This window comes from Mus caroli, unplaced genomic scaffold (genome assembly GCF_978045245.1).
Source record: "Mus caroli unplaced genomic scaffold, Mus_caroli_1 scaffold_18, whole genome shotgun sequence".
Classification (NCBI taxonomy): domain Eukaryota; kingdom Metazoa; phylum Chordata; class Mammalia; order Rodentia; family Muridae; genus Mus; species Mus caroli.
The window spans coordinates 60,129,926-60,157,592 of NW_028227273.1; the positions used below are offsets into that span (position 1 = coordinate 60,129,926).

Here is a 27,667-nt window from a genome sequence, read left to right on the forward strand (position 1 = left end):
CATACAACTGCATTCCTAGTATATGGGAGGCTGAGGCAAGAGCATGACTCAAGATTAGCCCGAATTACATAGTAAGATCCTATCTCAAAAACCGAAGACAGGGCTGGGGCTTTTGCTCAGTTGGCGGAGTGCTTGCGTACCATGCATAAAGCCGGGGCCAGCGTGGTGATGGAGACCGGCCATCCCAGCCCTCAGGAGATAAAGGCAAGAGCAACCCTCTTTGGCTACACAACAAATTGGAGGCCAGCCTAGGACACCTGAGATCCTGTCTCAGCTAAGAACAACAAAGCAAAAATAAAGAAAGACAGATAATGGAGAGCTACAAGATGGCAAGATGTGTACCACTGCAGACTAAGTGCATTTCAGAGAGGTAGAGGCAAGGGGAGTACTGTAAGAGCGAAAGGAGGAGGAGATATCCTTGGAGATGGTGAACAATAACAAGAGTGATATCAGTCTGAGAAAGTGCAAAAATTGTTCAGCAAACATCCTTGAATAAACATTTTTGTAAAGTATGATAGTTATGAGGCATGGGTGAGTGAAATATTCCTCCTTTATAATTTCTGAGGTTTATGCTTTTTTTTTCCTGCTGACAGCTCACTATGGCTGTGTCAAGTAGGCTGGCCTACCTCACAGAATCTACAATTCATAGAGATTTGCCTGTTTCTGTCTCTGACGGCTGGGATTAAAGGCCTGTGCCACCACATCTAACGTTTTAAACTTCTTTTTACTGTTGCTGTTGGAACTGAACAAAAGTGATTCTACATTGTTTCTTATATGTTCATATTCTGTGGGCAAATTAAAAAAAAATGTTACTAAAGCTGGGCAGGGTGACTCATGCCAGCCATGCCCACACTTAGAACTTGGAAGCAGGAGTTCCAGGTCATCCTTGTACATACACTTCAAAGCCACACTGGGCTTTAGGAAACCCTCTATCAAAAACCCAACCCAACCCAAACCAAATCAGCATCACCATAAACCACCAGCACCACCACCAAAATGAAGCTTAAGGTGTGGCTCAGTGGTGGGGCACCTACCACTGTATCAGGCTGCTGGCTCCATCACAGGCATTGTAAGAGTAATAACTCAGACTAATAACGTGGGGCTGTGGTGGCATATGCCTATAGTCTTACGCTTGTGAGGGTGAGGCAGGACCTGGGCTACATAGTAAGACCTGTCTCTAACAAATAAGCAAACACAATGATTAAAAGCTGCTAATGTTTGTCTCACAATATTTATATTAGTTAATGTGTCCCCAGGGTCTTGCACATGCCTGGACCATAATAATGCTTCCTACAGAATTTTGATCTTTTTGTTTTCCTTCATATGGTTGGCCTCGATTTCCGTGTAGTTGAGGGTGACCTTGAACCTCCTGGGTGCTGGGATTATAGGCATGTATGACCAAGCGCAGGGCTTTGTACTGCTAAGTGTTGTATTAAAGCAAAGTCTCTCACTGAAACCAGTGCTAGATTGGCAGACAGCAAACCCCAGCCATCTTCCTGTTTACACCATCTACAGCACTGAGGTTACAGGAGTTCGAGGCCCTATTCAGCTCTTTTATGTGGATGCTGGGGATTTTAACTCAGATCCTCATGTTTGCCATGCAAGAGCTCTTGCCCGCTGATCCATCTCAATAGTTCTTTCTACCATCTGTTGCTCCATTTTTTGAATGTATGTCTTGCTTGAATAATTGATGAGTAAATGATGATGGCTTTAGTTTCCTCCACAGAACTCTAACCCCTTTGGGCGGATTTCCTTCTGCAAAATGTGATCATATCCACCCTAGGATTGGTAAGTGTGATAAAAATGTAGCTCAGTTCACACCGTTTGTGCCTAGCATGGAAGAAAAACTTGATTCCATTCTAGCTCCGGATAGCACTGGGAAGGTGGAGGCCAGAGGATCAGAGAGGTTATCCTTGGCTACAAAGTGAGTACGAGGTTAGCCTGATCTACATTAAAACTGTCTTTAAAAAAAAAACACAACAGGGCTGTGAGATGGCTCAGTGGGTAAGAGCACCCGACTGCTCTTCTGAAGGTCCAGAGTTCAAATCCCAGCAACCACATGGTGGCTCACAACCATCCGTAACGAAATCTGACTCCCTCTTCTGGTGTGTCTGAAGACAGCTACAGTGTACTTATATATAATAAATAAATTAATTAAAAAAAAAAACAAAAAAAAACCCACAACAAACAAACAAACAAACCGGGGCCGGGAGGCGGAGAAGAAGGCGGAAAGAAGTTATTTGGCAAGTGTGAAGTTGTTTACTTAAGCTCGCCTTTGTTCTGCTGCAGGCTCTGGCAGCAAGTCTACAGCCAGAGATTGGGATGGGGGAGGAGCCGGGATGAGGCGGGGTCCATTTTGGGGGTGGAGCCAGAACGCAGCAGGGGCGGAGCCAGAAGCTGCGGCGCCGCGGGGCCTGGACCGCCCAGGACGTCCCGTATTTTGAAGGCCCCACCTTCTTGGGCGGGGCGTGTATGCTGATTGGCAGATGATACTCAGAGGCAGTCTTCATTGGTTCGCCGTGCTGTCGGCTCGGCGGGCGGTGCCCGGACGCAGGTGCTCGCCGGAGCCGGAGCAAGCCGCTGCTGACGGGCCGGGCCGGGCCGGGACCCGGGCCAGGGAGAACCGAGGGGCCTGCGCGGTCGCCCGGCCCGGCCGCGGAACAGGTAGGCACGGAACAGCGAATGGGCCTGACCCGAGTATGTAGGCAGGCTTCCCAGGTTCCGGGTTCGAGCCTCCGGCTGAGTACTCGGGCGGGACAGATAGGGCGCTACCCTTGGCCTTAGCCCTGCTCAGGACGCAGGCACCTCAATTATCATTTCAAGGTTGGTGAGAGGTCTCCGAGCCTCGCCACGCAGGAGAAACCTCTGTGAGCCTCGGTTTCCCCATTTAGGAAAAGTGGGTCATCTCGGAGCCAACCTGATTTAGGAAATGGCTGATGAGAAAAGCGTCTGGCATAGAGTAGGAGGTCAATAAGTGGCTAATGTCACTCTGAAACCCTCTTCATAACGGTTCTGTTTGGGTGATTATTAACATTATAAAGAGTTGGGGCGCTTCACAAAAAGCTACTCAGTGCACTGTACTGAAAATGTTGTTTTTCAAACAGTAGCCAGGGACTGCCAAGATAGCTCAGCTGGTCAAGGTGTTTGTTGTCTGAGTTCAGTCTTGAGGTCTCATATGGTGAAAGAAAAACTGACAACAGAAAGTTGTCTTTTGAACTCCATAGACACACCCTTGCATGCATATACACCACATACATATGCACAAATACACGCAAAATAAATACAATTGAAAACACTTTTTTTGTTTTGTTTTTCGAGACAGGGTTTCTCTGTATAGCCCTGGCTGTCCTGGAACTCACTTTGTAGACCAGGCTGGCCTTGAACTCAGAAATCCGCCTGCCTCTGCCTCCCGAGTGCTGGGATTAAAGGCATGCACCACCATGCCTGGGGAAAACACTTTTTAAAAAACCTCTGTAGTCAGAATTAATGTGGTTCGTGGGAAACATACTAGGTAGAAGTATTAAAAGTAATTCCTTTCATCTAAATGAGTAAATTGAAGTTCAGGGAAGTTAAAGCTGTTGCCCAAGGCCATACATAAATAGGAAGTAGAGCTTCTGGGATTAGAACTTAGTTCCTGGACTGGGGGTCTAGCTCAGTACTTGCCTAGGATGCACTAGGCCCTTGTTTTATCCCAGTACTGCCAAGAAAAACAACACACACACACACACACACCCTAAAGTAAGAAAGAGATGAGTGAGGCCCAGAAAAGCAAATTAACTTGAACCAAAGCATACAGTATCAGTGGCAGAGGCAGAATAAAGTGCCTAGGGCATGGAGCATGGTGGTACAGGCCTGTTAGGTCAGGTGCTCTGGAGGCTGAGGCAGGAAGACTTCAAGGTTCCGCTTGGTTATTTAGTGTAACTTTGGTATTGTTTAGCTCTTTTCTTTTTTCTGTTCTTTTTGAGGTCTTACTCTGTAGATTTGGCTGTCCTGGAACTCCTTAAGGAGAACAGGCTGACTTAGAGATTGGATTGCCTCTGCCTTCCAAGTGCTGGGACTAAGCTTGTGTGCCGCCATACCATTTTTTTTTTTTTAATGTATGTGTGCCTCTGTGAGTTTATGTTTATTATGTAAGAGCCCTCAGAGGTCAGAAGAAAGTGCTCGATCCCCTGGAACTGGAGTCATTGGCAGTTGTGAGCCACCACATGTGTACTGGGAACCAAACCTGGGTTCTCTGCAAGGGCAGTAAATAGTCTTAACTGCTGGCCCATTTCTCTAGCCCACGATTGTGTTATTAACATTTATCCATTTGTTTGTTTTGTTTACGTGTGAGTTTGTGAGCCCTCACCCATGGCAGCATGCGTAGAGATCAGAAGACAGCTTTGGGAGTTAGTTCCTCCTACTGGTTGGGTTCTGGGGATTAAACTCAAGTCATCAGACTTGGTGGTGGCTTGTACCTTTTCCCACGGAACCATCTTACCAGCCTTTAAACACAAAGAAAGAAAGAGTAAAGGAGAGAAAGAAGGAAATCTCTGGAAGCTGTTCTTGGTGGCACATGTCTATAGTCAGCCCAGGCTCTCAGGAGAATGAGGCAAATGAGGCAGGATGCCTGCTGCAGGTTTGGGTACAACCAGAATCACATAGCCATAAGGTCTATACCATTCTAGGTGAAAAAAAAGGTGGACTGTAGCTTAGTGACAGAGATTTTACTTAACGTATTTGAGGGCCAGGTGTTACTTACGAAGCTTTCCTGAGAATCTGTGGGCAGTTCATGGTTGCTGAGGGAGGGAGAAACATTTGCTTTAGTGATGAAGACACTGGTAAGGTGCTCACATGCGTACCTTACTCCTATTTCTTTTATTTATTTATTTATTTATTTATTTATTATATGTAAGTACAGTGCAGCTGTCCTTAGACACTCCAGAAGAGGGAGTCAGATCTTATTACGGATGGTTGTGAGCCACCATGTGGTTGCTGGGATTTGAACTCAGGACCTTTGGAAGAGCAGTCAGTGCTCTTAACCGCTGAGCCATCTCACCAGCACCCCTTACTCCTATTTCTTATTGGCTTATTCCTTCAACAACAGCAACAACAAAAACCCCTAAATACATTAATCTAAAAAAAAAAAAAAAAGAATCTGAGTGTGATGATATATTCCTGAAATCTTAGCAGGCTGGAGGCTGAGGCAGGAGAATCACTAAGAGTTCAAGGCCAGTATGGGTTATGTAATGAAGCATTGTCTCAAAAGGAAAGCAAACAAAGGAACAAAAACTCGGAGCTGGAGGTGGTTAAGAATTCTCGCTGCTCTTACAGAGAATCTGGGGTCAGTTCCCAGAACATACATGGTGGCTCACAGCCGTCTGTAACTCCAGATCACTAAGATGCAATTTGCCTCTTCTGGCCTCTTCAAGCACCCACTGGACATACGTGCGTGTAAGTAGAACACTCATACATGTAAAATAAAATTAATAAAACATAATAAAATTAATAACAGCCAGGTGTGGTGGCGTACGCCTTTAGTCCCAGCACTCGGGAGGCAGAGGCAGGTGGATTTCTGAGTTCGAGGCCAGCCTGGTCTACAGAGTGAGTTCCAGGACAGCCAGGGCTATGCAGAGAAACCCTGTCTCGAAAAACCAAAAACAAAACAAAACAAATAAAATTAATAACAAATAGAATTAAATGAGACAACAACAACAAAACCCCTAATGTCTCTTGAGGATCAGACAACTCACTGTATAGTTTAAATCCTGGCCGTGCTAGCTGTGTGTCCTTTCTGAACTTTGGCCTCTTTTCGATCAGCGAGGCTAATTACTGGACTTAAGTCATAGTTTTGTTGTGAAGACCTGATGAAATCCATCACAGTAGTCCTAGAACTGTTTTTCATCACAGAGACGGGCAGGGCAGCCTCTGAGTCTTAGGTCTCCCAATTGGTTACAGAGTTGGAAGTAAGGAATGCATTCGGCAAGGCTCCATGCAGTCACGCCGTCCAGATCTAGGGCTGGGTGCTGAGGACAGCAGGAAAAATGTACAACAAGGTCCCTCTTTTCCAGAATTCACTGGCGAGCATGAAGATGCGCATGACAGGTCTATTAACAAATAAAACATTTCAGAGAGGACCCTATGCCGTAAGTGAATTGTGTGTCCTTTTAGCCAGATTGGCCTAAGAGGGATGTTACCTTTGAAGGAGACACTTCACAGCAATTCCTTGAAGTTTGAACTTAGATAGCTTGATCATCTAATATTTTGTGTGCATTATTTATTTTGGAGAGAGTGTCTCATGTAGCCCAGGCTGTCCTCAAATTCAATATATAGCTGAGGGTGCCCTTGACCTTGTGATCCTGTTACCTGATTGCCTGAGTGCTGGAATGACAATGTCATGGGGAGAAGCAACCCAGTGCTCTGTAAATGCTAGATAAGCATTCTACCAACTAAGCCACTACTCCAGCCTTAGTGTGCAGTGTTTAATACATTTTTGCTGCTATTATTGTTTATTTGAAACCTATTATAGTGTGTGTGTGTGTGTGTTTTCTCTCTTTCCACCGTGTGGTCTGGGACTAGAATTCAGTCATCAATGCCTTAACCTGCCGAGCCATTTTACCTGCTGATGTTTGTTTTGGTTTTCGATGCAGGGTCTCTTCTTGTAACCCCACCTGGCCTCCCGCTCTCTGTAGCCCAAATAAGCTTGAACTGTTGATCCTCTTGCCTCAGTGTCTAGAGTGCGGGAATCACAGGCATGTGCTACCTTCCCGGCATTGCTGTTAATACGTTATAATTTAGGACTGATGTGAGCAGATTTACTAATATTGATGGATTTCCCCTTCAGTAGTAGATAAAGTAAGGGGTTGTGATGATTCCTGTAATGCTCAGTTGTTTGTATAAATACTAAGGTCTCTTATCAGCTAGTATTTGGAAGGCAGAGGTGGGAGAATCAGGAGTTCCAGCCTGAGCTGTATAGTGAGACCTTGTTACCAGGAAAAGAGAGCGAAAGACTGAGAGAGACAGAGAGACAGCGAGCGGGTGAGCGAGCACTGGGGGTGTAGTTCAGTTGGTAGAGTGTTCACCTAGCATGCACAAAGCCCTGGGTTCTAGCCCCGGAACTACATACAGCAATGTGGCATTCCCAAAATGGCAGTGTTTGGAAGGAAAAGGTGCAAAGACCAAGAGTTCAAGGTTGGGACTTCAGAGATGGCTCAGGGTTACGAGCACTGGCTGCTCTTCCAGAGGACCTGGATTTAATTCCCAGTATCCACATGGTGGTCACAACCACCTGCAACTCCAGTTCCAGGGGATCTGATGCCCTCTTCTTGCTTCACAGGCACTAGAAGAGGTGCACGTAGTTACACACAGGCAAAATGCCCATGCACATAAAATACAAATAATAAAATTTAAAAACACTAAAAAAATGATAGTTAAAAGTCATCTTTGGCTATACAGTGAGTTCTAGGTCAGCCTAGAAATCTTTTCTTTAAGAAGAAAAGAAGTCGGGCACTGGTGGCGCAGTCCTTTAATCCCAGCACTTGGGAGGCAGAGGCAGGTGGATTTCTGAGTTTGAAGCCAGCCTGGTCCACAGAGTGAGTTCCAGGATAGCCAGGGCTACACAGAGAAACCCTGTCTCAAAAAAAAAAAAAAAAAAAGAAGAGAAGAGAAAAGAAAAGAAAAGAAAAGAAAAGAAAAGAAAAGAAGGGGTGTGGGGAGAGAGGAAAGAATGTAAAACAGACCATCATCAGAGGTTGAGGTGGACTCATTTCTGCGTGCATTCTCTTGGAGGGCCCAGTGCTTCCCCCACTGACCTCTCAGTTGTACACTCTGCTTAAAGGAGCATCACTGTCCACAACAAGGCAGGCCTGGCCGATGCCCTGTAGCTGTTATCTCTGGCTCGCAGCCTTCCTCCTGGCTATGTCTGACTTTGGTTGATACTTGCTTATCTGACCCCTGGATCACCTATAGAGGCCTAGGAGGTTGTGCTGGGTTTTTTAGCTGAGCTCTTCAGGGATGAGTTGATTTGTTAACAGACTGAGTGTAAAAAGTCAGGTAACAATTTGTTTTCCATGTCTTTGGGTCTCTGATTTTCACAGGCAGTGCTGGTAAGAGTTGACTGTGGGCCAGGCTGGCCCTATCAGTTGGAATTTACAAATACTATTAGGGTTGCTGTGGGCTCTGGGTTTAACTCTTAGAGATAAGAGTCCTGGATGTTGGACAAATTGAAACCAATGATCTTTAGCTCTGTATTGGTGCCTAAAGAGCCTTCTCTTACCTTCATGGGTTTCTCAGGAGAGTCGTGCCTGATGGTCCACTCCTATGACCTCAGTCATTTGAAGAGCTGAAGCAGGAGAGTCTCAAGTTCAAGGTTTGCCTGGCCACAGAGCAAGTGTCAGACCATGTGGGCTTAAGTAGCTTGGCGATACTCTGTCCAAAATTAAAACATTATAAGTCGGTGAGGTAGTTCGTAGGCTATCAAGCCTGATGACCTGAGTTTGAGCCTCCAAGACTTACTTGATAGGAGAGAACTGACATTCAGATGTACTCTATACGGCATCCACTCCCTCCTCCATAAATGAGTGTAATATAAAATTAATAAAAATTTAAAAAAAAAGGTTTTAAAGTGTGTATGTGGTGGTGGTGGAGGAGCTGGGAGTATAGCTTAATGATAGGGTGCTTGCCTAGTAAGACAGGTCTCTTCCTACTCCTAGGAAGGAGAGAATATTCATCGAAGTGGTTTATACCAACCGAGAAGCTAGAATCCTGGTCATGCTACTCTGGAGAAGAGGACCAGTCTTCATAGGGTTCTCTTTTGCTGAGTAGACCCTGAGGCAGAGGGCAGAATCCCACCAAAGCTACCCAAAGCAGACGAGAATGGCTGCTACCTAAGGTGTTCATTATCTCCTGTAGCCTCTCCTTGAGAACTGAGGACAGAGCAACTCGTCTTCTAGGGTCACAAAAGTGTCATTTCCTAGATGAACTGAGGTCTCTCAGAGTGCACAGTTGGACAGAGGCCTGCACAGTGGGCCTGAGTGACTCACCATTCTGGTGCAAAACATTAAATTTCTAGTTTCCTTCATCTCCCACCCATCCCAGGGGTGTGTGTGTGTGTGTGTGTGTGTGTGTGTGTGTGTGTTGGGAATTGAACCCTCTCACTGCTAGGGCAGTGCTTTATATGTCTCAGGCCCTCACTGGATTCTTGGTAGGTACTCTACCTCTGAGTCATGCTTGAGCCTCTCTAGATGCATTCTGCTTTCACTAACGATAGCTTAATATGGTTTGAGCGCAGTCTCAAGGATCCGGTTTTAGCTAGAATAGGGTGATTCTAGCTGTGTAAAAAACTGAGCAAAGGGCATGGCACACAGGTGTGCAGTCACTTTCAATCAATGTTCCTCTATGTGAAAATGTGACTTGGAGACTGGTTTGTAGGAATTTGAAGTGGGGCCATGCCTGCCTTTTTTTAGAAGAATGAGAGAAAATCCAACACAAGCCCCAGCTGTCTTCTATGCCTGCCTAAGTTGTATACATCAACTTGTAGAGTTCTCACCTACCTACATTTTACAAATGCAAAGATTCAAAGAGTCAAGTCTTTGCCCATAGTCTTAGAGTTCTGTTGTACTGTTATTTCTGTTGCCAGGACAAAAGCAACTTAAAGGATGTCTTACGGTTTTACTGCTGTGAACAGATACCATGACCAAGGCAAGTCATAGAAAGAACAATGCTTAATTGGGGCTGGCTTACAGGTTCAGAGGTTCAGTCCATTATTATCAAGGTGGGAGCATGGCAGCATCTAGGCAGGCATGGTGCAAGACGAGCTGAGAGCCCTGCATCTTCATCTGAAGGCTGCTAGCAGAATACTGACTTTCAGTTAGCTAGGATGAGGGTATTAAAGCCCACACCCACAGTGACACACCTACTCCAACAAGTCCACACCTAATCCAACAGGGCCACACCTTCTAATAATGCTATTCCCAGGGCTGAGCATCTATAAACCATCACAGAGGAGAGGAAAGGGTTTATTTTAGCTCACAGTTCCAGGCTATCACTTCAGAGAAGTCACAGTGGCAAGAGCTAGAGGGCATTCATCATATCAATCTATAACCAGGAACAGAGAACAATCTATGTAGGCTAGTGCCCAGCTCACTCTGCCCTTTTTGTTCAGTCCAGTGTGTAGCCTACCTACATCCAGGGTGGGTCTTCCCACCTCAAGTAACCAATTAAGAAAATCCCTAGATAGGAGAGACTCCAGATGTTTCAGAGAGCAGAATCCCACCAAAGCTACCCAAGGCAGACGAGAATGGCTACCTAAGGTGTTCATTATCTCCTGTAGCCTCTCCTTGGGAACCGGGGACAGAGCAACTGGTCTTCAACCTTGATTTGAGATCAACTCCTAGGACCCATATTGTGGAAGAAGAGAACTGAGTTCTGCAAGCTATCTTCAGACTCTCACATGCATGCTCTGGAACATACACATCTACATACATATACATATTACACACAAAACAAACATAATTTAAAACGAAAAAAAAATGTCTCCCATGGGCACATGGTTATATCCCAACCTAGTCTAGACAATTCCTCATTGAGAGCATGTACACACACATTGAGAGCCCCTTCCCAGGTGAGTCTTGAGTGTGTCAGTTTGACAGGCAAATAATCTTCACAATCTCTGACAAGACAGACTCAAGAGCCAGGCATGATCTGTAATCTAGCATTCAGAAGGCTTAGATATTCATTTCCAGGCTAGCCTATGCTACAGAATGAGCTCAGAGGCTGTGGCAATGGCTTGGAGGTTAAGAGCACTGGTTGCTCTTCCTTAGGACCTGGATTCAATTCCCAGCAACCACATGGTGGCTAGCAACCATGTGTACTCCAGTGTCAGGAGGTCTCTGCAGGCACCAGGCAGTAGTTTACAGACAGATGTGCAGGCAAAATACCCATACAGATAAACATAAAGTAAAACAGATCAAAAGAGGGACTCAGGCTGGGGACCCCACCCTGTGGGTAGATGCTACCTACAGAAACTTTAGTTTACATCCCCTGAACCCATGCAAAGTAAGGCACAATAAGCCTTCTGTGCAGTCCTAGTCCTCATACTGTGAAGTGGGAGGAGGGGACAGCTGGGTGTGAGCTGGTCTGGTGTACCTAGCACAAAAAAAGAGACTCTGTCTCAGGCAAGGTGGAAGACAAGGGTATTCTCCTGCCTCTGATCTCTACTAATGTACCTTTGCACATGTTCACTTGCACTCTCACACACATACTTGCAAGCACATGAACATAAACACATACATACCTTAAAAAAAAAAAAAGAGGAAACAAAACTGCTGTTGTGACTCACTAATTTTGCCTTTGATCTCTCTGCCCCCTCCCTCCCAGGTTTCTGGGACCATGGGCCTCAGGCCCTGAGGACAGGAGGCTCCCTGTGGCCATGACGACAGGTGACTGTTGCCACCTCCCTGGCTCCCTATGTGACTGTTCTAGCAGCCCTGCCTTTTCCAAGGTTGTAGAGGCCACAGGGCTTGGGCCACCTCAATATGTAGCACAAGTGACTTCACGGGATGGCCGGCTGCTCTCAACTGTCATCCGGGCTTTGGATTCACAGAGGTGAGTAGTGGCCATTAGTAGCCAGGCTTTTGTCCCCATTTCTCTCTGGGTTGAGTGATATTCTACTAGTCTAGGGTCAGGAGGTCTAGTCACTGAGAGAGTCAGAGAGGTTAATATGCTAGAGAAAAAAAGCCAAATACTGATGTTGGAGGAATGGCTCATTGGTAAAAGGACCTGCTGCTCTTTTAGAGATAGGAGTTTAGTTCCCAATACCAATGTTGGACAGTTCATAACTGTCGTAACTCCATTTCTAGGGGATCCAACACCCTCTTCTGACCTCTTTGGGTACTCCTTTATTTGGGTACAAAGACAAAAAGTGTGTGTGTGTGTATATATATATATATATATATATATATATATATATATATATAGTGTGTGTGTGCATGTGTGTATGCATATATATATGCATGTATACAACACATATATAGTAATTAGTATGTATATATTAGCATGTACACACACACATATATATAGTATTTAGTATTTAGTGTATATATATATATGCATGTATATATATGCTTGTATACACACATATAGTATTTAGTATGTATATATTAGCATGTATATACATACACACACACACACACACAGACAGACAGACAGACACATGTGCACTCAAGTAACTGGCGTGTTTATCAGTGGAGCTAGGGAGATGGTTCAGTTCATAAAATGCTTGCTGTGCAAGCTTGAAGACCTGAGGTCCATGCCTAGAATCTATGTAAGAAACTGAGCATTGTAGCCTGGGTTTGTTATCCCAGTACTAGGGAGGCAGAGACAAGCCGATCTCTGGAGCTCTCTGGTGAGCCAAGCTACCTTAATTAGTGAGTCCTAGGCCAATTAGAGACTTTAAAAAAAAACATGGTGGACATCCCCTGAGGAATATCACCTGATGTTGACCTCTGGCTTTTACATACACAGATCTACTCCAGCAAAGCCACATTACCTAAAAGTGTCACTCCTTGTGGGCCTGTGGGGACCAATGAGTTTATGGGACTTGCTTATAGAGCCTGGGTCTGTGGTTACTTACAGGAACATGGGTACTCCAGTATCTTAGTTAGGGTCTTACTGCGGTGAAAAGACACCATGACCAAGGCGACTCTTATAAAGGACAGCATTTAATTGGGGTTGGCTCACAGGTTCAAAGGTTCAAAGGTTCAGTCCATGATCATCAAGGTAGGAGCATAGCAGTGTCTAGGCAGACATGGGGCTGGAGGAGCTATGAGTTTGAAGCTAGCCTGATCTACATAGAGAGCAATGTAGGCTACATAATCAATCAATATACAATCAAGGCTACATAATGAAACAATGTCTTTTTTTGTTGTTTTGAGACAGGGTTTCTCTGTGTAGCCCTGGATGTGTCTGGGAACTCACTCTGTAGACCAGGCTGGCCTGGAACTCAGAAATCCGCCTGCCTCGGCCTCCTGAGTGCTGGGATTAAAGGCGTGTGCCACTACTGCCTGGCAGGATTCTTCTTTTTCAAGACAGGGTTTCTCTTTGAAGCCCTGGAAACTATGTCTTAAATATATAAAAACATGCTAGAAAGATGGTTCAGTTGGTAAAAGGCCTGCTATGCAAGTGTAAAGACTTGATTCAAATCCCCAGAATCCATGTCCTGAAGCCTACAAACCTTTAACCACTCCAAAAGAAAGATAGGGATGGGGACAGGTGAAACTTCTCAAAAGCTCAGAGAAGAGAGCCTGGCACATACAGTACTGAACACTGACCCTGCCTCAAACAAGGTACTTGTCCTCTGTCTGACCTTCACCCATGTCATGACACACATACATACATACATTCATTCATTCATACACACACATACACTTACTCATACAAGGTAAGCTAATTAAATGAAACAACAAAAACAAAATGGCCCCAGAAGTACTGCATACATGGGGAGTGCTCAATAAACTGTTAACTTTTGCTCTCTCTGCCTTTGTTGAATTGGTGTTCCTGAGTTCCCAGGGCTTCCCAGAAGAAAGTGAGCAGATTGAGCAGATGTGGATCCTAAGATTCGACTGCTTCCTTTCCCTGAGTTGATTTCCAGAATGGGGAGTCCTTTCCTGTGTGTGTGTGTGTGTGTGTGCGTTGTGTAACTGCAAGTTTGCATGAGAGTTTGCATGTGTGTGAGTACACACACGTGCAGTTGTGTGTACATGTGTGCTTATATGTTTGTGGAGGTCAGAAGCTGACATCAGGTGTCTTTCTTGGTTTCTTTCCAACACACACACACACACACACACACACACACACACACACACACACACACACGTTGAGCCTGGCTCTCTCACTTGAACTCAGAGCCTGATGACTTTGTTAGTTTAGATTGCACATGGGCCACAAAATGTAGCTGGTATTTTTTTGTGGGTCCTGAGGATTCAACTCCAGTTCTTGTGCTTGCAGGCAAGCTCTTTACCAGCTGAGTGGCTCCTCAGTCTCGCCAGTGGACCTTCGGTACTGCAAAGGAAAACAGCATCTTAGAGACTGGGCTAAAAGGAAAGATGTAAACTCAGGCTGAGCTCCAACCTTGAACTCCTGATCCTCCTGTTTCTAACTCCAAAGTGCTGGCTTCACAGACATGTGGGTCTGGTGGTGGAGACGGAACCCAGGGCTTTTTGACTACTAAGCAAGCATGCTGACAACTGAGGCTAAGCCCAAGCTCTCTGCTCTCTGTTGAGCTCTTTTGGAAGTAGCCAGGCTTCAGCCACTCAACAGGAAAGCTGGAAAAAAAGAGTTGGGAAGTAGAAAGCACCCTTGTTGAGAATAAAAAGCTCTCTCTCTCTCTCTCTCTCTCTCTCTCTCTCTCTCTCTCTCTGTGTGTGTGTGTGTGTGTGTGTGTTTGAAAAGTTACGTCTGACACCACTATGCTTTCTGGGCAGAAATGTTTAGAAAACAATGACTTACATACTGGATAGTTGGCGGGTCCACTAAAGCCACACCTTCTACCTTCCTGGCTGCCCCAGGAAGAGCACAACTTTCCGAAACTCCCCAAAGCAGCTGTGTATACCTGGGTTCTGTGCCTGTTGCACCATCCCACCCTTTGTCTTCCTCAGCCATGCACAGGAAAACAGATGAGTGATTTTCTCACATGCACAGGTTTCTCAGATGCTGTGATCTTTATGTACGGATAGAGCCAGGAGTTTTTTGTTTTGTTTTGTTTTGTTTTGTTTTTGTTTGTTTGTTTGTTTTTTGGTTTTTCAAGACAGGGTTTCTCTGTGTAGCCCAGGCTGGCCTGGAACTCACTTTGTAGACCAGGCTGGCCTTGAACTCAGAAATCCACCTGCCTCTGCCTCCCGAGTGCTGGGATTAAAGGCATGCGCCACCATGCCCGGTGAGCCAGGAGTTTTAATAATGTCTTTTTAAAAAATTCTTGTGTTTGTAATGTACATATGTCTATGTAATCATGTATGTGTGTGATGTGTGTTAGTGTATGGGTGTATGATCATGTGTGTGCTGGAGTCCTTGAGGACTGTATTAGTTATTTGTCTTGTTGCTTTGACAAAGCACCTGAAGAAAGGAAAGGTTGAATCACAGGTCCAAGCTTGCCTATCGTGTCTGGGAGTCACAGTGGCAGAGCATGAGATGGTTGGTCACATAGGAATCAGAGAGATGAATGCTTGCGTTCAATTTGCTCTTTTCTTTGAAAAATTGTAAGTATGTATGTGTGTATATGCCATGGCATATGTATGGAGGTCAGGAGACTCTTCCATCATGTGGGTTCCAGGAATTGGAATCAGGCCATCAGACCTATCAGCGTGCACCTTTAGTCACTGAGCCATCTTAGGTGTATGTTTCTTCCTTTTTATTCAGTTCAGGACCCCAGCCCATGGAATGGTATCATCCATGTTTGGGGTGGGTCTCCCCACTTCCATTAACTTAATTTAGAAAATCTCTCATAGACATGCCCATAGATTTGTCTCCAAAGTGATTCTATCTCCTGTCAAGTTGACAATCTAAAACATCAGCAGGACCAAGAATGGACCACAGAAGGACCACCAAGAGATGACAGTTACTTAGGAATATCATGATAGTATTTCACCAAAAGAAGAGAGCATTAGGCAGGCAGGTGAATGGACAGGATGCTCATTCTAGGCCACAAAGAGCCCACAGAAGCCCTGGGGAGGGAACATATGGGCCAACAGTGGGAGTTTGAAGTTATGTGAAGAAGAGGACGTCTGGAGCTGGGCTGCTGAAGGACGAGTAGGGATTTTCCAAACAGCAACTTGGAAGTGACAGTGAGCTTGTAACCTAGCAAGTACTGATGTTAGTATAAACAAGGAACCTTACCATCCATCATTCACAAGTCTTATCTCTGTGTCCCTTCAGTGACTGTCCCTTCTGCCGAATCTGCCATGAGGGAGCAAATGGGGAGAACTTGCTGTCCCCATGTGGCTGCACTGGCACACTGGGAGCTGTGCACAAGAGCTGCCTGGAGAAATGGCTGTCTTCCTCCAACACCAGCTACTGTGAGCTGTGTCACACTGAGTTTGCAGTGGAAAAGCGGCCCCGACCTCTCACAGAGGTATATTGCCTGGGGGAGACTGGACATCCTGAGGAGGAAGGGCAATTTGAGGACAGATGTAGCAGCTACCCAGGTCAGCTGGAAAGCGGATTATGTCCCTGCCAATGGGATTTGCTGATATGTGGGAACCCAAGTGGTCAGAGGCTGCAGGTCTGCAAGCCCCTCCCTGCCATGCCCCACCCCCTCTCCTCTGGTATTGTTTTGGTTTGTTTTTGAAACAGACTCTCGCTTGTGCTAGGCTGTCCTCAAGTAGCTTCTTTTGTTTGTTTGTTTGGTTTTTCGAGACAGGGTTTCTCTGTATAGCCCTGGCTGTACTGGAACTCACTTTGTAGACCAGGCTGGCCTCGAACTCAAAAATCCACCTGCCTCTGCCTCCCAAGTGCTGGGATTAAAGGTGTGTGCCACCACGCCTGGCTCCTCAAGTAGCTTTTAGCTGAAGATGATTTTTCAACTCTTGATCATCCAGCCTCCACTTTGCAAGTGCTGGGATTACAGGCATTTCTGGTTTATGCTGTTCTAACAGTGGAACCTAGGGCTTCATGCATGCTAGGCTAGCCCTCTATTAACTGAGTCATAATCCCAGTCCTAACCAACAACCACTTTTAATATTAGCCTTCAATTTGCTACTTTCTTCCTGTCTCTGGTTCCTGTTATGAGTACAAGCATGTACCACCTGATGCTGGGCTGGTTTTGTTATGGTTTTTTTTTTTTTTTTTTTTTTTTTGTAAGTAGATTGTTGTTCTATCTCACGGAGGCCTGGAACTCAGGGTTAGGTTAAGGAGATTCTCTTACTTTGGCCTTTGACTGTCAGGATCACAAGGCTTGACCTCTAGGGCTACCATTGATAGTTCTTTTTTTATATTTTTGAGACATGGTCTCTTGTAGCTTACAAATTGCTTTATAACAGACTGTCTTTAAAGTCCTAATTCTGGGATTAATAAGTATACCACTATGCCTAGGTTTTTATTTGTTTACATCTGTCTGTCTGTCTGTCTGTCTATCTATCTAAAACAAGGTTGCATCAGACCAACTTGCTATGCAGACCAAGCTGGTTTTGAACTATCTGTGAGCCTCATGCTCCAGCTATCACACAGTTGTTGGGAGTAGTTTTTGTTTTTTTTTAACTTTCTTTTTAGATTTATTTATTTTATGTATGTGAGTACACTGTCCATCTTTTCAGACCTACTAGAAAAGGGTTCTTAACTGCTGAGCCATTTCTTCAGTCCCTGGGGATATTTTTGAGACAGGTTCTCTCTAAGTAGCTCTAGAACTGGTCTAGAAATCTCTATGAAGACAAGGCTAGGCTCACAGAGATTTGCCTGTCTCTGCTTCCTGAGGGCTGGAATTAAAGGTATGGTCTACCATGCCATCCTCTTGTTTCGTTTTAAAATACTTTATAGCCCTGGCTGTCCTGGAACTCACTGTAGACCAGGTTGGCCTCGAACTCAGAAATCTGCCTGCCTCTGCCTCCCAAGTGCTGGGATTAAAGGCGTGCGCCACCATGCCCGGCTCTAAAATACTTTTTAAAAAATTAAATTACATGTATATATGTGCATTTCTCTGTGTATGTGTTTCTGTCTCTCTGTCTCTCTGTCTGTCTGTCTCTCTCTCTCTGTGTATGTGTGTGTGTGACACACATGTGCCGTGGCATATGAGTATATTTATAGGACAGCATGCAGAAGTTAGTTATCTCATGTGGGACCTGGGATTAAACTCAACTTGTCAGGCTTGGTCCTTGGCAAGTGCCTTTACCTGCTGAATCATCTACCATTTATCTTCCTTCCTTCCTCCCTTCCTTCCTTCTTTCCATCTATCTATCTATCTATCTATCTATCTATCTATCTACCTACCTACCTACCTACCTACCTACCTACCTACCTATCTATCATCTACATATCTCCCTGTTATAGGCCCAGTTGACCCAAAGCTTGGAATCCTCCTGTTCCAGCCTTTTCTGGTTGCTGGGTTAGTTACCAATAGGTGCTACCAAGATCAGATCAACAGGTATTTCTTTGAGTACCTCTGGTGTGCCCAGTGTTTTGTCAAGTGCTGGTCCCAGTCACCAAGACACCCAGACTGGCTAGTTAGTAGGAATAATTATGAGAGTGTCTTTTTTTTTTTTTTTTGGTTTTTCGAGACAGGGTTTTTCTGTGTAGCCCTGGCTGTCCTGGAACTCACTCTGTAGACCAGCCTGGCCTCGAACTCAGAAATCCGCCTGCCTCTGCCTCCCGAGTGCTGGGATTAAAGGTGTGCGCCACCACGCCCAGCTGAGAGTGTCTTAGTTCCTGTTTTGTTTGTTGTGATAAAATACCCTGACAAAAACAAGTTAAACTGGGAGGTGGTGGTGCACTCATTTGATCCCAGCACTTGGGAGGCAGAGGCAGGTGAATTTCTGAGTTTGAGGCCAGCCTGGTCTACAAGGTGAGTTCCAGGACAGCCAGGGCTACACAGAGAAACCCTGTCTCGAAAAACCAAAAAAAAAAAAAAAAAAAAAAGAGTATTAGCTACTCTTCAAGAGGACCCAGGTTCAATTCCAGGCACCCACATGGCAGCTCACATCTGTTTGTCACTCCAGTTTCAGGGTATCTGGCACCCTCCCCCCACAGATATACATAGAGTTAAAACACTAACGCATATAAAAATTAATTAATTTTAAAAACCTCGCTAAACATCACAGAGGGAAATAAATATTGCAGGAGTGGGATTTGTGCAGGGCAACACTTGGAGCTCCTAAGAGAAGACTTAGGAGCTAGGAGATAGCTCAGTGGATAAAGTACTTGCCATAGAAGCACAAGGGTCTGAGTTCAAATCCCCAGAACCCACACAAAGACAGGTATAACTTATTTCTGTAATCCCTAATGCAAGATGGGAGGTATAGACATAATCCGTGGAAACACACTGGCCAGCCAGCCTAGTTTACACAAGAGGAAGACATGAGACAAGAGTGGAGGGTGAGGATTGATATCTGAGTTTGTCCACTGAACTCCACTTGTATGTTGTGGTACATGCTTTCCTGTACTCATACACCAACACACACATGCACAAAGATTGCAATTGTGTGAGTGAGGGAGAGACTTTGGCTGAGGGTGAATCCCCAAGTTGTGATCTGAGGTGACAGTCAGGAATTTAGAAAGCCTAGGGAAAAGATAGTTTTGGCAGAGAGTACAGCACGTGCAAAGGTCCTGAGGCTAGGAGGAGCTTGTACAAAGCCCTGAGATCAATCTGTAGAATCCAGTAAGAAACCCAGCACTTGATAGGTGGAAGCAAGAGGATTAGAGGTTAATGGTCATCCTTGGCTACATAGGGAGTTTGAAGCCAGTCTAGCCTGCAGGATACCTGTTGTGTAACACTATTCTTGGGGATATTCGAGCAAACATATGAGATATTTTGAACAAAAAACTGAGATGGCTCAGTGGTTAAAGTGCTTGCCATGTAAGCATGAACAGCACTGGGCTAAACTGTGTAGAACAATGTCCAGTCCTGAGACCAGGAAGTACTGCCTAGATCAGTCAAGGCGACTATAGGTCACTTGGGAGACCTAAATAAAACCTCCAGCCCACCTGGGACCTGGGCTCCAAGGAGACAGTGAGTGGGACCAGCATCTGCATAAACTATCTCCTACCCTTGTCCCAGACCTCAGTGCGCCAGTTTAAAAGGCACGACCACAAACCCTTTGTGATGTTCCTGCTGTCTCCTTACCCACTCCTCCTGTCCATTCTACAAGGTCTTTAGCTCCCTAGCCATCTTCCCCATTTACAAAGATTACATTTTCCTGTGTGTGTGCATGTGTGCACACATGCATGGTACAGCACACATGTGGAGGTTAGAGGGTGGCTTGCAGGGAGTCGGTTCTCTCCTCCCTTTATGTGGGTTCTGGGGGTTGAAGTCAGGTCATCAACCTTGTGTGGCAAGTGCCATCTTGCTGGCCCCTAACTTTCCCTGCTAGCACACGAGAACAGGGACCCTTTCTGCTGACTTCCCTAGAGTTTTGTTTTTTTTTCCCTTTTTAATGAACCATGCTTGTTTCTCTTGGTCTATCATCTCTGTGAGTCTGTCAGTATGGTGACAAAGGGTGCGATAGCTCTTATCCACAGTGCTTTGCTGGTTGTGATGGGGTACACAGGTAGTTGTTGGTTGTGATGGGGTACACAGGTAGTTGCTGGTTGTGATGGGGTACACAGGTAGTATGCTGAGCAGTTAGAGACAGAAGGATCACAGAGTCAAGGCCGGCCTGGCCTATGCCTTGGACCTGGGGTCTGGGGTTCATCTGGTATATGACCTAACATACACAAAGCCCTGGGTCTGATACTTAGCACTTTATATAACTCTTCATGGTACCACACAACTATAGTCCCAGCACTGAGGAGGTGGTGCAGTGGGAATCAGAAGTTCAAGACCAGTATTGTCTATATTGTTGAGTTCATGTTCAACTTAGGCTACATGAGACCCTGGCTTGAAAAAAAAAAAAAGCTGGGGAATAGAGTAGTTTTGATTTTGAGCATTCCGGGAGGGGGCGGTTGGAATGTTTTCATGAATAATACAGGCGTATATATACCTTATACTCTCCTCCTAAGGTAGGTTTATAAAAATATATTACTTTAGTTAAGTAGTTTCTTGTATTGCTAGAATCCAGGGCCTTGCTCACACTAGGCAAGAACTCCTTCACTGAGTGTCTTGGAGTCAACATATATGGTGTCAGATCTTTCTTTTTCTCTCTTTCCCTCCTTCTGGAAAGAGATGGCTCAGCAGCGAGATCACTTACTGGTTTTTTGGAGGACTGAAGTCCAATTCCCAGCACCCACATCAGTCTATTCACAACCACCCGTAACCCTAGCTCCCGAAGGGATCCGACTCCTTCATCTGGCCTTCACAGCCACCTTACTTACCTCGTACACACACACACACACACACACACACACACAGAGAGTTTCACAGTGTGGAATTTTCTACTTCTCTACCACAGTGGTACACTTTTAATCCCAGCACTGGGGTGCAGAGGCAGGAGGATCTCTGTGAGTTCCAAGGCCAGCCTCGTCTATATACCAAGTTCCAGGACAGTCAGGACCACTTAGAGAGATACTCAGAAACAAAGAGACAATTTATTTTTATTTTCTATTTAGGTATATGTATGGATGTTCACTTGGGTGCAGGTGCTGAGAGGCAGGTAGAGGACATGGAATCTCCTGGAGCTGGAGTTACAGGTGGTTGAGCCCTTAACATAGATGATGGGAACTCAACTCTAGTCCTTTGGAAGTAGCAACTGCAATTAACTTCTGGCCCAGCTCTCCAGTCCCCCTTCCCCCATTATGCTCTGTTTTAGAGTTTCAGATTGTTAGAACATTTTGGATTGTAGAGTTTTAGGATAGGAATAGTCAGTCTGTTCTCGCTATGGGAATTTGCATGAATGAATTAACTCTTCTTTTATCTTGATGCCCCCATTTGCACATCAGAAAAATGGGGACAAGCACTCAGCAGACTCCTTTCATTAATAGAAATATGGAGATCTAGGCTTACAGTCTCCCCCCAACCCTATCCATTCTGCAGCACCCGTCCATATAACCCCTCTCTGTCATCTGCATCTCTACAGTGGCTAAAGGACCCAGGGCCGCGCACTGAGAAGCGAACACTGTGCTGTGACATGGTGTGCTTTGTGTTCATCACACCACTGGCTGCCATCTCAGGCTGGCTTTGCCTGCGAGGGGCCCAGGACCACCTCCGTCTGCATAGCCGGCTGGAAGCTGTAGGTCTCATTGCCCTCACCATCGCCCTCTTTACCATCTATGTGCTCTGGACACTGGTGAGTGGGTAAAGCCCATGTGGGTGGGCTCAGCTGGAATCCCTAGGCTGTGTATGAATGTAGCTTCTGCTGGAAATGGTCCCCTCAGCTTCTTGTTGTTCCAGGTTGACATTGTAACACAGGTCCAGGGATGCCCCCAGCCAGTAGTGAGCCTTTTGTTTCAAGTGCACAAGAACATCTAATCACTGTGGGTCAGATGGGAAGAAGGAAGACAGATCAGCAAAAGGCTGAAGCTAAGAAGACATTGGGAGTGAAGTGGAACAGATACATATTAAGAAACTGAAAGTAGGGCTGGAGAGATAGCTCAGTAGTTAAGAGCACTGACTGCTCTTTCAGAGGTCCTGAGTTCAATTCCCAGCAACCACATGGTGACTCACAACTATCTGTAATGAGATCCATATGTCCTTCTCTGGTGTGTCTGAAGACAGCTACCATGTACTCATATAAATTAAAAATAAATAAATTGAAAAAGAAAGAAAGAAAGAAAGAAAGAAAGAAAGAAAGAAAGAAAGAAAGAAAAAGAAACTGAGGGTAGGTGAAACATCTTAGCAGTAAAGTAGCTGGCCCTGAGTTTGACTCCCTGGACCTATGTGGAGGAAGGTGAGAGCTGACTCCAGGTTGCCATCTGTCCTAACATAAGGCTGCCATGGAAATAACTAAATAAATGTAGCAAAAGTATAGATTAAAACCTTCCAAAAAATTATCAGCCCTCACCTCTCTCTGCCGAGCTGTTGGCTTCTGATAGACTCCGGAGAAGGGGAGACTTTGTCTTCAGTTGTGTATCCACGGCTGGGCCCACTAGGTTCTGGAATATACCAGAATCCTTGGCCACACAGAGTAAAACAAAAGACATGCCTATGGGGAAAGGCTTTGTCGGGAGGAAGGGTTTGATGAGGTTAGGGGTGGTGTTGAAAATGAGCGGGAGTGAGAGTACTTAGAATGTATATATGCATAAATGAAATTGTGAAAGAAGACATTAAATTAATATAAAAAGTTAAGAAAGACACACGGAAAGAAAGAAATCTGGCCAGGATGTAGCTTGGGTGGTGGAATCCTTACCCAGTTTTGCTTAGTGGTGTCTTAAGTACTGCCAGCGTTTGCACAACAAGGATGTGATGTAGTCTTCAAGACGCATTCCCATCACAAAGGGACACACTTTAAAATACATACGTTGCATGAAAACATATGTACTGCTTGTTTTATCCTTTGCTAATATCCTTTCAAAAGAAAAGAGGTCGCTCTGGAGAATACCAGTTCATTGTGTGGCTGTACTGTATTTATTTAGTCAGTTCCTTTTGACATGCTTTGAGACTTTTGGTAATGTGTGGGATTTTCGCCTGTTACAAATAGTGTTTGGGCCACTACCAATGAAGTTCGTTCTTGCTTCTTTTTTCCCTCTTTCCCTCCCCCTCTCTCTTCCTTCCTTCTCTCCTCTTTCTGTGATGCTGAGGACTGAATCTAGAGACTTGAGCATTCTAAGTAAGTGCTTTACGATGGACTTAGTCCCTAGCACTTAGAGAGCATTTTATATGTTCATAAGTCTATGGGTACAGATGTGCACATGCGTATATATATGTGGAGGCCAGAGAGAGCCCAATATTGGGTGTCTTCCTCAATCACTGTTCATCTTATTTGTATATTTTGTTATTATATTCATTTATTTTGTATGTGTATGTGTGTATATATATATGAGCCATGGCATGTACATGGACGTTAGAGCACAGCTTTAGGAAGTATGTTCTTTCCTTCTACTATAAGGGGCCTGGGGATTGAACTTGGGTCTTGAAGTGGGTCAAACCCCTGAGCCATTTCTCCAGCTCATCCACTTAAAATTTTTTTTTAAACATTTTTTTTTTGAGATGTAACCTGGAACTTATGCAGACCAGGGTGGCCTGGGACGCAGAGAGATCTGCATGTCTGTGCTTCGAGAGTGCACTTGTTTGTTTTCTCTCTATATATGTATTGGTTAGATGACAGCTTACAGAAGTTGATGGTCCTCTTTCCCGCTCTATAGTTCATGGTTGTCGGGCTTGGTAGCCTTTACTTACTGAGCCATCTGGCCAACATTACACTTGTTATTTGAGACAGAGTCTCTCGCGGTACCTGGAACCTACTGTTTTGTCTAGACTGGCTGAGCAGGGATCTCTAGAAATCTGCCTGTCTCTGACCCGAAGCACTGGTGTTACATATACATTGCACAATGCACAGCTTTTTTTTAATGCAAACTTTGGGGGTCTGAATTCAGATCTTCACACTCTCGTGGCAGATACTTTATCAACTGAGCCATTTCCCTAGTCCCCTGGCTCACTTCCCTTTTTGAGACAGGGTCTCATGTAGCCCCTCACACTTGCTGGGTAGCCAGGATGGTCTTGAATTCCTGGTCTTCATATCTCTACTTCTAACTGCTGAGATATTACCACATCTGGTTTATGTACTAGTGTACATTTTTTTATTACTCCTCTGTTCTCCACCTGTTTGTCCCGCTCTCTTCCAACACCCCTGGTGACCACCCATCTTTTTATTGTCTCCATAGTTTTTCCTCCTCTGATATGTCACATACTCGAAGTTGTACATCGTGACAGCATGCAGCCTATTAAGTTTTCTCCATGCCTTCTTGTGGCTTGATGGCCCACTTTTGTTGTTGTTCCATACTGAGTATTGAATCCATGGCTCTCATATTCTAAGCATTCATGCCACTATTGAACTCATTCCCAGCCCTGTTTCTATATTGTTATTTTAAGACAGTATCTAAGTGTCTCAGACAGGTCTTGAACTCACTCTGTAGTCCTGGAAGACCTTGTCCGGTCTTAGTTTTCTGAGTAACTGGATTTACGCAGTTAATCAGGTTACATTCCTACAGTACCAGATGGACTCTTTTTAATGGTTCCACCAACCACATGCTGGACAAGCATTTTACCACTGATTTGCAGCTCCAGCTCTCACTTTGTGTGTGTGTGTGTGTGTGTATAAGAGTGTTGTGTGTGTGTCTGTATGTGTGAATGATAGTGTCTTAGTTAAGGTTTGACTGCTGTAAACATTAGACACCATGACTAAAGACAAGTCTTATAAATGACATTATTTAACTGGGGCTGGCTTACAAGTTCAGAGGTTCAGTCCATTACCCTCAAGGAATGAATGTGGCAGCATCCAAGCAGGCATGGTGCAGGAGGAGCTGAGAGTTCTACATCTTCATCTGAAGGCTGTTGGCAGAATACTGGCTTCCAGGCAGATCTTATATCCCACACCCACATACCTACCCTAACAGGTCTACACTTTCTGATAGTGCCACTTCCTGGGCTGAGCATATACAAACCATCACAGATGTGTGTGTGTGTGTGTGTGTGTGTGTGTAGGAGGGTATGTATGTAGGTATATGTGTGTGTACACATGTGAGTGCTACCAGCCATCTAATCCTAGCAATGCTCTTGTCTCTACCTCCCTCTCGTCCCCAGTTTTGGGGTTACAGGTATGGTACAGGGTCTTGCTCAGCTTTTTACATGGATGCTGGGGATTTGAACTTATGTCCTCAAGCAAGTTCTCTTACCCATTGAGCCATCTTCCCAGTCCAGTAAATGCACCATCATTTTTATCCTCTTACTTAAGAAGAGACACCTTGGTTGCTTCCAGGTTGGGCAATTTTGTGATTGGTTGGGGTTAAATAATCCCAAGAGACTGTTAAGACTCCATTCTCATCAACTGTTAGAGTCATGCTCCCTCCTGGGATCAAGGTGGTAGATCCCTCAGAGTATCCTCAGAGGACCGAATGGGTGAGTGTATGCATAGTATTTAAGAAATGCCCAGAGGTGGCACTGCTTCTAGGTTTGGCCCATGACAAATGCCAGGGCTCCCTTTCCTCCCCAGGGTGGAGGCCTGTCTCTACCTTCCCACCCACTGCAGGACTGCCCCCGCAGGTCTCTTTCCGATACCATTGCCAGCTGTACTCGGAATGGAGGAAGACAAATCAGAAAGTCCGCCTGAAGATTCGGGAAGCAGATGGCTCCGAGGATCCACATCACTCCTTGCTGGCTACTGGACTCTTAAAAAAGGTGGCAGAGGAGACCCCTGTGTGAAGGCCTGGCTGGCAGGGCTCAGAGGTAGTAGACAGACCAGAGTCAGATGGCAATGCAGCTGGCATTTGGAAAGATGGAGGCTGCCTGACTTTTCATGCACAGCTATGATGCTTCTCAGGCCAGTAGCCACAGCAAGCAGAGCCTGCTCTGTGATCCTGTGTGAACATATTTTCAAGGGTTTTGTTTTGCACATTGTTGTATATGACAAGCACAGATGGACAGATTTGAGCTTTGGATGGAGTAGGCACCTCTGTCTCATTTTGAGATCTGTTTGACACCTTTTGCACAGCAGCTTTAGCGCTGGTGTCAAGGGTGCCCATTGGACTAGAAGGTTCCAGCAAGCTTCTCGCGTTACTCTGCACCCAGCTGGCTTGCTTTACTGGCACTCTTGACTTATAATCTTATAAAGTTGCACTGCATTTCAAACACCCACCCCTGAATGAATAAAAGGAGCCCTTGCTGGCTAATATGGACTCATCAGTTATGTTTCTAAGCTGTTCCAAGCGAGGGATTCTGTGGGGGCAAAAAGTCTCAGGTGCTTGGCTTGTTCTGTGGGGTCTGTTATGAGCTTCTTCTCTTCTCTTCTCTTATTGTTATGATAAAGGAACTGAAGTGGAGGTGCAGAGATGGCTCAGGGGTTACGAGCACTGGCTACTCGTGAAAAGGACTGGGGTTTAATTCCTAGTGCTCTTACACAGCTTGTAACTGTCTCCAACTCCAGCTTCAGAGGATCCAGTGCCTTCTTTAGGCTCCCATAGACGCTGCTCACATATGGTGCACATACGTAAGTGCAGGCAAGATACTCATACACATAAAATAATACAGTTTTTTAAAAAAAGGTAACTTAGCCCTGGGACTAAACCACCACTCAAAGAAAACACATGGTGGGACTCATGGCTCCAGCTGCATATGTAGCAGAGGATGGTCTAGTGGGTCATCAATGGGAGGAGAGGCCCTTGGTCCTGTGAAGGTCCTATGCCCCGGTAGAGGGGAATGCCAAGGCCAGGAAGCAGGAGTGGGTGGGTTGGGGAGCAGGGGTAGGCGGGGAGGGGATAGGGGATTTTTGGAGAGGAAACTAGGAAAGGGGATAACATTTGAAATGTAAATAAAGCACATATCTAATTTAAAAAAGTAATGTAAGGGAGAAAGCACTTAGTTTTAGCTTACAGCTACAGGTACAGTCCCTCATGGTAGGGAAATCAAGGCATAATTAAGTTGGGTATTTCTATATCAATCAGTACAATCAAGATGATCCCCATAGTCATCCCCCCGAGAGGTTCATCTCACAGGGGACTCTAGATTCTGTCAAGTTGACAGTTAAATCTAACCAGCGTGGAAGCCTGAAGAAAAAATAAAGTCAGAGTTGTTGTTTTTGTATTTTTTTTTTAAATAAAGACTAGGATTCAGGACCTTGGGAGACAACTCAGTAGTTAGAGGGCTTGCTACACAAACATGAACATTTCCCTCTCTATCACCTATATAGATCAGTAGTTAGAGGGCTTGCTGCACAAACATGAACATTTCCCTCTCTATCACCTATATAGATCAGTAGTTAGAGGGCTTGCTGCACAAACATGAACATTTCCCTCTCTATCACCTATATAGATCAGTAGTTAGAGGGCTTGCTACACAAACATGAACATTTCCCTCTCTATCACCTATGTAGATCAGTAGTGTATGTGTTTCTGTCCTCTAGGA

The 27,667-nt window shown here is 45.1% G+C and overlaps 1 protein-coding gene across 7 annotated transcripts; it reads left to right on the forward strand.

Annotated features, from left to right (window-relative positions):
• Window positions 1-2,509: 2,509 nt before the first annotated feature.
• Marchf2 (membrane associated ring-CH-type finger 2) lies at window positions 2,510-26,249 on the forward strand. Of its 7 annotated transcripts, none has more exons than XM_085833296.1 (6): window positions 2,519-2,664; window positions 5,314-5,433; window positions 11,356-11,583; window positions 15,907-16,175; window positions 21,690-21,899; window positions 25,811-26,249. In XM_085833296.1, exons 3-6 carry the CDS (start codon window positions 11,538-11,540, stop codon window positions 25,967-25,969), a joined length of 684 nt encoding a protein of 227 aa, XP_085689422.1. In that variant the 5' UTR covers window positions 2,519-2,664; window positions 5,314-5,433; window positions 11,356-11,537; the 3' UTR covers window positions 25,970-26,249. The 7 variants fall into 7 exon arrangements, with proteins under 7 accessions (XP_085689421.1, XP_021041587.1, XP_029326861.1 ...); XM_085833293.1 differs by having other exon boundaries at window positions 2,525-2,664; window positions 15,907-16,102; XM_085833294.1 differs by lacking the exon at window positions 5,314-5,433 and adding an exon at window positions 9,617-9,678 and having other exon boundaries at window positions 2,525-2,664; window positions 15,907-16,102.
• The last annotated feature ends 1,418 nt before the right edge of the window (window positions 26,250-27,667 follow it).